Source organism: Fistularia commersonii, chromosome 22 (assembly GCF_037954325.1).
Source record: "Fistularia commersonii isolate RoL2024-O1a breed Wild chromosome 22, RoL_Fcom_v1.0, whole genome shotgun sequence".
NCBI lineage: Eukaryota > Metazoa > Chordata > Actinopteri > Syngnathiformes > Fistulariidae > Fistularia > Fistularia commersonii.
Window position 1 is genome coordinate 14,471,392 of NC_141305.1, and position 15,407 is coordinate 14,486,798.

Here is a 15,407-nt window from a genome sequence, read left to right on the forward strand (position 1 = left end):
GGCTGAGATGAGGGAGAGATCTGTCAACGCGTTTCACCCCTGACCCCACCAAATCCCAGCAAGGTCTCCATTTGTCTCTATCCCCATCTCCAAGTCTTAGGAAGTGCAATGGAGGAGGGGGCCCCCTGTGGTGTTGGGCCTCTGTCACTGGAACTAAGAAATATGGCCTATCTGTTGTTTGTCTGAAGCATGATTTTGTTTAGCAAGCGTGCTGTGGCTACAGGATGGTGGAGCCCAGCATCAGACAGCCTCTGTCTCTGTCTCCCAGATATATTTGTTCAATAAATAAAGGGAAGAGATAAGACGTGGACCATGTTTTGACTTAATTTATATTTTGTTCATTTTGGGCACCCCTACCCTCAGCCCTTTTCTGGTGGACTGGCAGGATCTTTGAGGATAAATGATGATAGTGCTAATCATTGTGGGTGAAAGCAACAGCAAGAGCAGCTTGTAAGAAAAAAGTGAAGATTATCAGAAAAACTGTGAGATAAAATGTAATGCAGAAGATGCAGAAAACCTATAATGCAATGGGCTCAAAGTGACTGCCTCAAAATATCTGTATTAGTTGTCTGTATTTGGAATCATGTGAATAAGGTGTGACGCTGTAAACTATTAACTAATATTCTGAAATATGAAGATATGAAAGACATGCAAGGATTGCATATTTTTGAAAATGCTATCTTAGGAGAGGAGTTGTGATTAAAACAGGTAATTATGGATTTGAAGTAACAAACAATCACAAATAGTACAATGACTGTTGTCTAAGCATATATTTTTTCTTCTGAAAAATCAGAAGAAAAGGCTCTGATGTGATGAGACTGAGATGCAAAGGATTTTTCTGAGCAAGCTATCTCAGAATCTTCACTCATGTATTCATTATCCACAATGCTTATCCTGTACTGAAGGTTGCTATCCCACTTGTCGTTGGGCAAACTTGGTCACCGGTCAATCTATAAACATCGATCGTTATACATATAAATAGAGAAACAACCAACCATTCGCTCTCATTCACACATCTGAGCAGTTAAGGGTCATCATTTGACCTTGTACACAATTTAGGACTGTGGGAGGAAACACAAGAATCTGAGGAGAAACCATGCAGATACAGGGAGAACTTGCAAACTCCACAAAAAAAAAGACCTGTCAGAATCAAACCAGAGACCTTCTTGCTGTGAGGCAGATTCGCTTTCAGCTGTGCCACTGTGCTGATGATCACTGGGCTCTTTTGGGGTTGAGTTGTTTTTATATCATTGCCATGGGGGGCCAATCCAGTGTTCTCCTTGAATCGGTCCCAAGCCTTGATAAATGCAGCGGGTTGTGTCAGGAAGGGCATCCAACGTAAAACCAAATATGCCAAATAAACCTATGATTTGATAATGTTTCATGCCATCGGTCTCATTTTTGGTACATCATAAAATATAAGCTCACCTGTCATTGGCCTCACCAAGGACATCATTTTCAAATTCTCAACAAATGCCTGTTTTCCACTTGCCATACACATTCACAGACTTAATGTCTGCTAATTGGTTAAGCCATACCAGCGAGGGGGGTTGCATGAACAGGTGAGAGCACAACGACATTGTGTTCCAACACACCAAAAGAAGAATGGTGAGATTTTGTACTAAACCGCATGCATTTAGTGTCCTCATACTTGTCCTTGACCAAAGCAGAGCACAACCACAACAAACCACTTAGAAAAGGGAAATTAAGTAGAAGAGCGACAATAGCATGGAGAGAAAGTCGACATGGCAGGGATTTTCCTCAGTGTCACTTACCAAGGTCAGTGAAAAGATGAAAAAAAAAAAGAAAAGAAAAAACCTAATCCATTTTCCTGATCACTGAAATACACATATTATCAAAATTCACACAAGAATAGTTAGTTTTTCAGCTCACTTGCTTTTGTTGGAATAGCAAAAGAGGTAATAAATCATAGCTTCTCTGATGGGCTCATGCCCCCTGCTGGTTGATTGTAACCACCGACTGACTCGAACCCGACGAATCACCGACCGCTAAATCAACTCACAAAAGGGGTCCCGAAACATATTTGAGATGTTTAATGTACTGATTTGAAGAGGTATGGCAAATTCGTCCTCGTACTGACACGCCTTACCCCTTTCTGTCTCTATTCCTTCATTTTTAATTTCATTGAGCCTTGTTGTGACAAGCTGACACCATTGCACTGCAAGGAACCTGATCTGGAGCTATCATTCTAGGGCTGTTTAACCTTAATATACAAAAAATGCTCATCTTCTGAGAAGAACACAATTCTGAATTAAGAATTTACACAGCTATGGAAAGTTAATAAAACATTGATAACCCTGGAAACATGAAACCGTGCATATTTCAGCTACTGTAAACGTAGTGGAAGATTGTTTTTAGTTTTGTTTTTTTCTAGGAGTTTTTACTGACGTTGACTCACATTAATCAGCCTGTATGTTGCACCCATGCTACAACATTGTGTTTGGATTTAATTGCCTGGATGTCATCTCTACGGGTTTACAGAACAAGGCCAAGTATGACAGGCCTTATTGTAGCAGCAAACTTACCGGTTTGCATCTCAAAAGAACAAGAAATCCTGAAGAGCATCAAGATATTTCTCAGATATAATCCTGAATATGCATTCCCCACAAAACGAGATCACAGAAGTTCCATCACAGTTCAAAAAGTCACATGGACAAATTTCCTTTCGATCTCTTCACTTATGTGCACTATGACCAGTTGGTATTTAAAGAAACGTGCCAATTCGAATATACCTTTGCTCACAAGGATTCAGTGAATGTGACGTTTAAGCCCCCAATAATAAAATAAAAAATAATAATAAAAAAGGTTTTGTCACAACACCATAAAAACTCGTCCAAACTCCAAAGTTACTGAAAAACTTGGAGAACTCAACCATGAACAATAATCTGAAAACTAAAGCTACAACAAAAATTGTGTAATACATCGAGAGTGTTCAAAAGATTCATGGTGAAAACCTTGTTTAAACGCCATACTAAGATCTCTGGTGGAAAATAGATGGAAGTTATAGAGGTTCAAGTGGAGTAACATGTATAACAACAGATTGAACAGAAACGCTAAAAAAAAAGGAAAATTCAATGCTTCAGAGTCCTTAGCTGGATATCTTATGCAGGAACGGACTCCCACAGAAATGCTCTGATGAAACAAAAACATTGAGATGTCATAAGACTGGATTTTGAATCACATTATTTGAAAATGACAAAAAAAAGAAAAAATGTCAATTATATACAAAAACTGTATGAAGAAATCAGTAGCCAAAGGCCTGTTTTTAAAATTACACATCAATAGATATGTTAATTTACATTTATTCTCTCTGTATTTTTTCATTTTGAATCATCGATAGCAATTAAATAGCACCTTGCCTTATTAAGTGTCTGTGTGTGTGTGTGTGTGTGTGTGTGTGTGTGTGTGTGTGTGTGTGTGTGTGTGTGTGTGTGTGTGTGTGTGTGTGTGTGTGTGCGTTTAACAGAGGGAAATTAATTGAGAAGGATGGAGAGATTAACAAAATGTGTTGAGTATAATTGAAAGCTTTGACATCACAATGACATTGAAAGCTGTGATGTAAAAAATGCTTGATTCTTTATTGACTATAAAAACTGTAAGTAGGGTAAAACACACAGGAACACACAATTCATGTGGTTACATTGCAACCATCAAACATGCAACATGCTGGCTGAGACAATGTCGAAGAGAAATGATTCACCAGACATTCTGAGAATTTGTGGGGATTGCTTTCAGGTCTGACTTTTCCCCTTCAGGCTCATTAATGACATAATTGTATAACTTCTTCAGTGTTCGTTTGGCAGTCAGTTGGGCATGGTTAAGTGTATACTCCTCTTTGATACAGTGGCAATCAATTTTCCCTGAACATATTTTTTGTGAGAAAGAAGTTAAATGGATTGAATTCTTCGTTTCTCACACTCCACACTCACACTTTAAATCTTTAAATCTCATCTTAGTTCAGTGCAATGCATTGCGTTGTATTGATGAAAATAAGGCGGATGGGTTTCTACCAACAGTAATGAATGACTGTTGAAGAGCTATTTAAGAACAAGCAAGGTTGCAGTTTAGTTTCAACTTAACAACAATGCTATTCTATTGTTAAATAACACAAAAGCCCACTTCTGAAAGGACGGCTTCAAGAATAGAACTGTTAATAATCAGGAACCTTGTCAAGGGCAAGAAGTGGTTTAACCCCCCTCAGCATGTGCCACACACACACACACACACACACACACACACACACACACACACACACACACAAACACTAACACAAAATGTACACATTTACTGTTATTCATTTGGTTTCCACTTTTCTCACGGAAATTTCAAAATGTGGGCTGTTATATAACTGCCTATTTATAGTATGTGAATTTTCTGTCAGGCGAAATCTCTTGAATAGTCGGCATGACCTAATCTTCAGGTGTCAGTGTCATCTACCTGTTGTTCCCTGTAATCACATCTTTCACCTAAATATCTCTTGCATGATAAAAGAATGAGCCCCGCTGTTCTTCACTCAGTACGGCAATTTACTCGCTAGCATTACGGCGGTTACTGTTATTAAAATAACAGTATTCTTTGCAATGTCACTCTGGACTGACTGCGAACACTTTCCTTTCACTGCAATACTTTTGTGTATACTATCTCCAAACTATGGATATTGTTGTTTGATTTTTATTTTGCTAGCTTCTCTGTCCTTTCACTGGTAATCATGGTGAAGTATGGTAAAAGATTTATGAGGGGGAACTTTTAACCTTGTTGAACTGCTCTTGAGAACACAATAGCTCATCGAGCACATCCAGATGTTCCTGTTTCTTATATTATACTATAAGTGCTGACACAAGTATGACACAGTAGTATCTTGTAGCTTCCTGTTCTTTCCATTCTCTTGCCACCAACAAGGTAATCAGTGAGATGTTCATTTGCATGTTTGTGTGTGTTTTTCCTATGTGACCTGACATCCTCCAATTTTACATCACATCCTTGTGATATTGTCATAGTGAAAATATAGAAATGCCTATGGGGGTGTTTTTTGTCTCTTGAACCTATTCTGATGTCATATAGAAGTGTACATTCCAGTTTTGAGTAGGAGTACAAAGTGTGGCTAAGGAAGCTGTGATATTGTAAATAAGAGTGTATGATGTCACTGTGATTTAGGAACTGGTACTATTTCAAGCCAGTTTCATGATCCCATATTATTCCAGTTTGGCAGCAACAACTGATGACTCAGAAGAAAAGCTAACAGGTAAAAAGGCCCTACACAAAGATAGATAGTTATTAAAAAAAAACTAGGGAAGGGAGAGGGTTTCCACCGGTTCTTGAGTGAGGGTGGCGCTTCCTCCTCTACCTCTTTGTCTCCAAGCACTCAGTTGATCACGCTGAAGTTCCATCTTCATACGCTTGGCTTGTGATTGCAGCAGAGTGATCTCGGGTTCTTTGGATGTCCTCACTTTGTTTATCTCATCAGTGAGGAAATCCACCTGCCTCGAGAGACCCTTGATCTCCCTCATGCCAAATGCAAGGGTGTGGATAATCTTATTGATAGCCTGTCTTCGCCTGATACATTTTTTCCTCATGTTTTCCACCTGATAGATTAGCTCTGCTCTCTGCATCAACAAAGATTCTTTTTTTTTTCTGCTTGTGATCCAGTTGTACATCAGGTAGGCCCAGAGAGTGACCTCTGCTGCCATCATAGTCAATGATATGATCATTGTAATGTCGTCTTAAATAGCACTCACTCAGAGGATCATCTAACTTGGATATTGATCTTAAACAGACTCAGTCAATGTGAAAGACGAGTGTGAGAGAGCGTAGAGCAAAGTGTGGTGTCTGAATTTGCTTTAGAATTCTCAGACTATATAAGAATGTGATGTTATCATGTAAGGATGTGATGTCATGACAGTTGAATCACACAATCCAAATCCCCCCATCCAAATATCAATACATGTAACAAAGTTGTCTTTTCTTTTTTCTGTGGGATCTCACAGTTGCCTCTTCACAGTAAATGAGTTTGAACCTGACACCAACACAGGTTTCTCACTTTACTGTCTGAAAATGTCTGTACAAATCCATCGTCCACAAATGTACAAAGCAATAGTTCACCCTATGAGACCTCAGTGTAAGGGGGAAGGGTTTCCTACAGTTCTCCCCGCCAAAATGGTTTCCTATTGTCATTTCATTGCAGAGTACAGAGAACACACAAAGAAACACAGAGATCAAGTTAGATGATGACAGCGAGTGTTTGAAAAAAATTGGACTTCCCATATATATAGTCCATACATCCCTATCGTATCGTATGGCCTTTCAAAATCATTGTACATCATAACACGTCAAAGTTAATGCAATCACTTCCACGCCTACGTTCACAAAGAGGTCTGTCACACGACGGGTCTGTTTAATCCTACACAGAGAACAATTAAAATAAATACTTTGAAAATAAGGATTCCAGAAACAACTAAAATGTCAAAAGATAATCAAAATCCAAGAGGATTATGTCAAACATTAGGTAGAAGGAGCTCTGCAAAGTGAGGTACAAAGCCAGGAAGTGTAGCTGAGTTTGACGCACAAGGTCATGAGGGCTAAAGCCCTTACAAGTGAGCCGGGAGATGCGAGAGATATAGGACAGGCAAAGAACTCCATGCTGAGTCGAAGAAAGATGAACGTATTCCTCAAGTAGAAAACGCCGCAAGAATGGCAAAACTGCAGCCTAGTAAGAGGAAGCTACAAATGTTCGCTGGACAAAGAACGCTGCATGGACGGCAAAACTCCATGCATCTGAGTCAGAAGAAGCACAAAATGTGCACAGGGCAGACACATGACCAAACCCTAGAAACAACTGGACATGTCTATCCATCCATCCATCGTCTGCCACTTATACTGCACTCAATGTCAAATATATTCTTTCACTCATTCATTCAGGGCAAGTTTCCCATTTTTTTCCAATTAACCTGCTGCATGTGAAGCCAAACTGCTAACCACTGCGCCACCATGCTGCCCACAATTAATTGGACATCTTTGTGCCAAAACAAGACAGTCACCTTAAGCAAATTATTTCACTGTACAACTGATCCAGAATGAATACTTCCTTGAAAATAAAAAGGCTCCAAAATATCCAAATATAGATGTAATTTTTTTACAGCCCCCTGTTGCGTTCAAGTACTTCCAAATGCAAGTTGAAGCATGTGGAGGAAAATTGGCAAATACTAATGATGCAAAATGTCTTAAAAGATTGCATTGGCGTGTTTGTTGAGATTCATTAGAAAAAGAAAACCATACAAATCTTGGAAGAATTCAACAGCTTTTGTTTTGTTTTGGTTTGGTCTTTGGTTTAAGAATATGTTTTAATCTGTCCTACTCTGCTTTATTGAAACTTGGCATGCATGTGTGTATATCTGGAGTTTGATTGTCAAAGCAGTCCATTGGGTCCTCACCCAGCTTGGAAAAAGGTGGTGCTGTGATGTCTCGTGTGGATGCAGAAAGGAGGGTGACTGCTACACACTGTCGAGGATGAAGCTATGACGTAACATGGGATGAACAGTGTCTGTGATGCCACAGCAGATAAGAATTAGTATGTGAAGTTTAGATAATGTACTATAAAAATTGGCAGTAATGCTAAGTCATGGATCCGACCAAGAAATAAAATCCTCACAGAAGATCAAGTTTTACTTTCCATTGTAGAAAGTAAAAGGTAGTGTGCCAGACAGAATGACTGGCATTTTGTCGTGGATCACTTTTTATAAGGCTATGCGCCATAGACATGCAGCTGAGTTTGACAACTTACAACCCCATAGCTCAGAGAAAAATGTTGCGCAATTGACAACCGCAGGAACTGTGAGAAGGTATTCAGCTGAATCGGATGAAAAACAAAATGCTCAGCTACCCAAGAATGCTGCAAACATTGCTGAAAAAAGTGTCAAAGCAGGGGATACTGTGTTGCACCTTGTGCAACTGAACAATATTGTTCCCACTCACTGTGAGAATGCTGACTGCTTACATCTTGATACCTGTGATATGAAAAAGACCAAAGGATTCCTCTGCAAGACAGGTAAAACATGTTTAAAACAATCTTAGGCTTGATTCTAGTCCACATAAACATCCCAACTGCTTCTATCAATGATTTTCATTATCAGGCAAAGCAGGACAGATACGTGGACATTTTTGCTCATAGCTTGCAACTCCTACTATAATGTAAACCAACCCAATATCATTTTCACAGAGAGAAGCCGGAGCAAAGAAGAAGCCGGTGATGTCTCTGTGGGTATCAGGGGTAGAAAACGAAATATATCCAATGATGGAGAAATACCAGTGAACAAGAGGAGGAACTCTGATTCCAGATCCAAAAAACTCACCAAGACAAATGTTCGAAAAACTGTCACTGGCTCTGAAAAGAAGGACTCGGCCAAGAGGCATAGGGTCTGTGAACTGGACAGGAATCAAGCCGTGTCTAGCTCAGGGCAGATTATCAGACAAGTGTTTGAAGAGAAATACCAGCAGCTTAAGTTGTTGGGTGAAGGGGGACATGCATTTGTATATGCTGGATTTAGGAGAACTGACCATGTCCCTGTGGCTATCAAACACATTCCAAAGGACAATGTCATCTGCAAAGACATCACTGTGAACAATAAGAGGATCCCTGTGGAAGTGGCTGTGATGACTAAGTTGTCCAACAGAGTGGCAGAAGTGGTGGGGAAATCTCCATTAATTTCCTTATTAGATTTCTATAGGCTGGACCAGGAGCTGATACTTGTGCTGGAACGTCCAGATCCATCTGTTGACCTTCTTAAATACATCGGTATCAAAGGAGGGTCACTATCTGAGGAAGAGGCAAAAGAACTTTTTAAGCAGCTGGTTGAAGCAGCCTTGGAGCTTGAGAATGAAAATATTTTTCACCGTGACATTAAGATAGAGAACATCCTGATTGAAATGGATGCCGATGTTCCACGCTTAAGACTTATTGATTTTGGTCTCAGTTGCTTCACAAAGAAGAATTCATTGTATAAGATCTTCTATGGTACCTCAGCAAATATCCCACCAGAATGGTACAAATGTTGGACTTACAGACCTGGACCCACCACTGTATGGCAACTGGGACTGGTTCTGTTTGAGATGTTACACAGGAACAAACGGTTTGAGACAAAGCAGTTCATGAGAAATAAACTCAAGATCTGTGATGGCCTGTCAAATGACTGCAAAGATCTGTTGTACCTGTGCCTTGCTATGGACCCTCATCAGCGTCCCACCTTGAATCAGCTCAAGTTGCACCCCTGGATCACATGATCTGCAAACATGTCGGCACATGTCGGTTTCATCTGTGAGTTACACATCACAATAACCATTATATTAATCTGTTAAAAACATATTTTTGGACATAAATATAGTGTAGATTATAATAAATGATCATGTAATTGAATTGCTGCTATTTGTATATTTTTTTGGGTCGTATTTCCTTATGTATCTACTTATGTGTTGTGCATTTTAATGAAGCAACACTAATAACTGAGCAGTTAGCGTGCATATAACTAATCCATTATGCTCTCTAAGTAATCGGTTCATTTGTGTTCTTTGTAACAATATGCAAAAGGGTTAAATTTCCCAGAAACCATCTAAATAATGATGAACTCATACATATCACATTCCAACAAACTGGTTTGTCAATCACAGTGTGAGATGTGAAGGTAAAATTCAGTCAATATAAATATAAATATAAATATAAATATAAATATAAATATGTGTGTGTATATATGTGTGTGTATGTGTATATGTAAGCGCATGTATGTGAGTGTACATATATACATGACAGGTGAAAAGGTATAGGTTACCAATTTGTTAGCCCAAAGTGCTTATTTCAACATGCCAGCAATGTCAATACACGATCTTCTAATGCTAATACTTCTCTAAGGTATCCTGCAAACAATGTCAATATTATTGTTGACGCAGAAGATGCTGTGAACCAGGCAGTGAGAGCCTCTTGTGTTCACATGATGATGCTGAACGCTTCAAATGGAGAGAGGGGACAGGAAAGGGCTCATTTCAAGTAAGACTGCCCATAAATTAACCTCCAAATTCTATCCTCAGAATAACACTAACAGATAAATTGAAAAGACTGGATACCTGGCATTTTGGCATTGCCACAGTTTCTTCGGTCGCAGATAAGGTGTCAATCACTGGTCACAGCTATGCAAAGAGCTACAGTTAATTCATCACGTCATCCAAAATTCCCCACAGCAATACCAATCACAGAAGTGAAGCTGATAAAATGCCATCGTATCATACAAGCCAGGAAGTTTACATTGAAATTTACAGATTTCATTGACTTTGTATTTTATTTATCAAAATATGACGCACGGTAAGACCCAAGTGTTACAATAAAAGTTTGTAAAATCCAAACTAACTAGAACTAAGTGTCTTCTGTATGTCACCTGAGATTGCATCACTTTGTTTGACAACAGAATATTAAGATAAGTGAGATACCAGGAAAAAGGAGGCAGGGCACAGAGTCTAAGTCTAGGGCCCCAACATGTCAATTTTTTGGACGAAGGAAGATCATAATTTCTGGATAAGAGATCATAATAAGAGATCATTTCTTCTTCTTCGTTTGGCTCTTCCCGTCAGGGGTCGCCACAGCGAGTCAACTTTCTCCATCTAACCCTATTCTCTGTATCTTCCTCTCACACCAACTACCTTCATATCTTCTCTCACTACGTCCATAAATCTTCTCTTTGGTCTTCCTCAAGACCTCTTGCCTGGCAGCTCCAATTCCAGCATCTGTCTGCCAATATATTCACTATCCCTCCTCTGTACATGACCCAACCATCTCAGTCTGGCTTCTCTGACCTTCTCTCCAAAACATCGAACATGTGCCGTCCCTCTGATAGACTCATTCCTGATCCTATCCATCCTGGTCACTCCCAAAGAGAACCTCAACATCTTCATCTCTGCAACCTCTAGTTCTGCCTCCTGTCTTTTGGTCATTGTAACAGTTTCTAGTCCATACATCATCGCTGGTCTCGCCACTGTCTTGTACACCTTTCCTTTTATTCTGGCTGAAAGTCCTCTATCACATAGTACCCCTGACACTTTTCTCCACCCATTCCAACCTGCATGGACCCATCTCTTCACCTCTTTTCCACACTCTCCGTTGCTCTGGACTGTTGACCCTCAGTACCTGAAATCCTCCAGCTTCTTGATCTCCACTCCCTGTAGCCTCACCGTTCCACCTGAGTTCCTCTCATTCACACACATATATTCTGTCTTGCTGCGACTAACTTTCATTCCTCTCCTTTCAAGAGCATATCTCCACCTCTCTAGATTTTCCTCTACCTGTTGTCTGCTCTCACTACAGATCACAATGTCACCTGCAAACATCATGGTCCATGGGGATTCCTATCTAACCTCATCTGTCAGCCTATCCATCACCATTGTGAACAAGAAGGGGCTCAGAGCTGATCCCTGATGGAGTCCCACCTCCACCTTGAACTTCTCTGTTACCCCTACAGCACACCGTACCAGTGTCTCACAGCTAGCATACATGTCCTGCACCAGTCTAACATACTTCTCTGCCACTCCAGACTTCCTCATATAATACCAGAGCTCCTCTCTTGGCACCCTGTCATATGCCTTTTCTAGGTCTACAAAAACACAATGCAGCTCCCTCTGACCTTCTCTTTAATTTTCTATAGCATTCTCAATGCAAATACTGCATCTGTAGTACTCTATCTAGGCATGAAGCCATACTGCTGTTCACGGATGCTGACTTCTGCTCTCAGTCTAGTTTCCACTACTCTTTCCCATAACTTCATTGTATGGCTCATCAACTTTATCCCTCTATAGTTGCCACAATTCTGCACATCCCCTTTATTCTTCAAAATAGGCACCATCACACTTTGTCTCCATTCTTCAGGCATCTTCTCACTCTCTAAGATCCTGTTGAATAATCTAGTCAGAAAATCTACCGCTGCCTCTCCTAGACACTTCCACACCTCCACAGGTATATCATCAGGACCAACTTCTTTTCCACTCTTCATCCTCTTCAATGCCTTCCTCACTTCACTTTTACTAATTTGTGCTACTTTGTGGTCTACAATAATCACCTCTTCTACCCTTGCCTCTCTTTCATTTTCCACATTCATCAGCTCTTCAAAGTACTCTTTCCATCTACCCATCAATCTTCTAGCATCTGTCAATACATTTCCCTCTCTGTCCTTAATCACCCGGACCTGTTGTACATCCTTTCCATCTTTATCTCTCTGTGTCGCCAACCTGTATAGATCATTCTCAGCCTCCTTACTATCCAACCAAGCATGCAAGTCATCATACGTCCTTTGTTTTGCCTTTGCTACCTCTATCTTTACCTTTCGCCGCATCTCCCTGAACTCCTGTGTGTTCTCTTCAGTCCTCTCAGTATCCCACTTCTTCTTCGCTAACCGCTTTCTCTGTATATACTCCTGTACTTCCTCATTCCACCACCAAGTCTCCTTATCTACTTTCCTTCCAGATGACACACCAAGTACTCTTCTACCTGTCTCCCTGATAACACTAGCTGTTGTTGTCCAATCATCTGGAAGCTCACCCTGACCACCCAGACCCTTTCTCAACTCCTCCCTGAAAACCATGCAACACTCCTCCCTTTTCAGCTTCCACCACTTTGTCCTCTGCTCTGCCTTTGTCCTCTTGATCTTCCTTGTCACCAGAGTCATCCTACAAACCACCATCCTATGCTGTCTGGCTACACTCTCACCTACAACTACTTTGCAGTCACTGATCTCTTTCAGGTTACCTTGTCTATACAAGATGTAGTCTACCTGCGTGCTCCTACCTCCGCTCTTATAAGTTACCCTATGTTCTTGTTTTTTCTGGGAAAAGGTATTCACTACAGCCATTTCCATCCTTTTTGCAAAATCTACCACCATCTGTCCCTCTGCATTCCTATTCTGGATACCAAATCTGCCCATCACTTCTTCATCCCCTCTATTGCCTTCACCAACATGTCCATTGAAGTCTGCACCAATGACCACTCTCTCATTTCTGGGAATATTCTGCATCACTTCATCTAGCTCATTCCAGAACTTCTCCTTCTCTTCAGATTCACATCCCACCTGCGGGGCATAGCCACTAACAACATTGAGCATCACACCTTCAATTTCCAGTTTCAGACTCATAAGTCTATCTGACATTCTTTTCACCTCTAGGACGTTCCTAACAAACTCCTCCTTCAAGATAACTCCTACTCCATTTCTCTTCTTGTCAGTACCATGATAGTACAACTTAAAGCCTGCTCCTAAGCTTCAAGCCTTACTACCTTTCCACCTGTCCTAGACACACAGTATATCCACCTACCCTTTCCTGTCATAGTCCCGATATTCAGAGTCCCTACTTTCAGTCCCAGGGTCTTTCCTTTCCTCCTCTCTCTCTGCTTCTGAACACGCACTCCTCCCCTTCTTCTTGTTCTTGTTCTTCGACCCACAGTAGCCCAATTTCCATTAGTACCCTGTATGTCATCAGTACCAATGGCGGTTGTTGTTAACCCGGTCCGCGACCGATCCGGTATGGTATAGTTTTGGTTGACTCGCATGTTTGGTTTTGGCAAAAGTTTTACGCCGGATGCCCTTCCTGACGCAACCCTCTGCATTTATCCGGGCTTGGGACCGGCACAGGGAGGCCCTGCTCCGTGCCCCCCCAAGGCAGGCTTGGATAGACATAGGCCAGTGCCGCCCTGTGGCTGCATTATAATAAGTGATCATATAATAAGATCATTATGTCCTGCATCAGTCTAACATACTTCTCTGCCACTCCCAACTTGCTCATCCAATACCACAGTTCCATCTTGGTCCCCTTTCATATGCTCTTTCTAGGTCTACAGAATTGTATTGACTTCTTCTCCTTTCGACTTTTCCCTTCAGGGATTGCCACAGCAAATCAACCTGCAACATCCAACCCCATTCTCAGTATCATCCTCTCTCACACCAACTACCTTCATATCCTCTCTCACTATGTCCATAAAAACCTTCTCCTTGGTCTTCCTCATGACCTCCTGCCTGGCAGCTCCAATCCCAGCATCTGTCTACCAATATATTCACTATCCCTCCTCTGTACATGACCCAACCATCTCAGTCTGGCTTCTCTGACCTCTCCAAAAACATCTAACGTGCTGTTCCTCTGACACACTCATTCCTGATCTTATCGATCCTGGTCACTCCCAAAGAGAATCTTAGCCTCTTCATCTCTGCGACCTCTAGCTCTGCCTCCTGTCCTTTAGCCATTGTAACTGTTTCTAGGTCACACAGCATCAATTGTCTCACCACTATCTTGTACACCTTTCCTTTTTATTCTTGCTGATAGTCTTTCTATCGTATAGGCCCCTGACACTTTTCTCCAGCCATTCCAACCTGCTTGAACCGGTCTCCTCACCTCTTTTCCACACTCTCTGCTGCTCTGGACTGTTGACCCCAAGTACCCGAAATCCTCCAGATTCTTTATCTCCACTCCCTATAGCCTCACCTTTCCCCCTGAGTTCTTCTCATTCACACAAATATACTCCGTCGCACTGCGACTAACTCTCCATCCCCTCCTTTCCAGCGCATACCTCCACCTCTCTAGATGTTCCTCAACCTGTTCCCTGCTCTCGCTATAGATCACATTATCATCTGCAAACATCATGGTCCATGGATATTCCTGTCTAACCTCACCTGTCAGCCTGCCCATCACAACTGCAAACAAGAAGGGGCTCAGAGCTGATCCCTGGTGGAGTACCACCTCGACCTTGAACTTCTCTGTTACCCCTACAGTGCACCACACCGCTGTCTCACAGCTAGCATACATGTCCTGCACCAGTCTAACGTACTTCTCAGCCACTCAAGATTTCCTTGTAATATACCAGAGTTCCTCTCTTGGCACTCTCTTATATGCTTTTTCTAGGTCAACAAAAACTCAAAGCAGCTTCCTCTGGCCTTCTCTTTACTTCTCTTTAGCATTCTCAAAGGAAATACTGCATCTTTAGTACTCTTTCTAGGCATGAAGCCATACTGCTGTGTTAAGGATGGTTCAGAGACTCAGGTGCGGAGCAACAAGACACGACCAGGACTCAAAAATTAGTAATAAATATTTAATGGTTGCCAAAATACAACAGAAATGGAGCCAAACAAGAACTGAATAAGGGACAAAGGACGACTAGCTAAACTAGCGAACAGGCTAACAAACTGAGGCGACTAGCTTTAACGCTAGTGGACAGACCTAAGTGGTGATACAAACAAACGTTATCAATTATCAACCGGGCCACGAACAAAAAGGTGAACAAACAAACTAACAAATCTAATAATACAAGGATTCCTAATCTAAACTAATCTACGATACTCAACCGGTGGGAAGGCAGTGAGTGAGGCTGGGGATTCCGG

General features: G+C 41.2%; 1 protein-coding gene across 1 annotated transcript; it reads left to right on the forward strand.

The window, feature by feature from the left end:
* The first annotated feature begins 1,745 nt into the window (after positions 1-1,745).
* Positions 1,746-9,294, forward strand: LOC147221779 (serine/threonine-protein kinase pim-1-like). The gene is made up of 2 exons (XM_086169228.1): positions 1,746-1,779; positions 8,234-9,294. The coding sequence occupies exons 1-2, from the start codon at positions 1,746-1,748 to the stop codon at positions 9,292-9,294; spliced, it is 1,095 nt and encodes a 364-aa protein (XP_086025354.1).
* Positions 9,295-15,407: the final 6,113 nt, after the last annotated feature.

Excerpts from the sequence above, each read along its gene's own strand:
- LOC147221779 (XM_086169228.1), top strand. The coding sequence starts at position 1,746 with ATGGCAGGGATTTTCCTCAGTGTCACTTACCAAG. Across the intron at positions 1,780-8,233 it reads CCTCAGTGTCACTTACCAAG|AGAGAAGCCGGAGCAAAGAA; the intron begins GTCAGTGAAAAG and ends TCATTTTCACAG.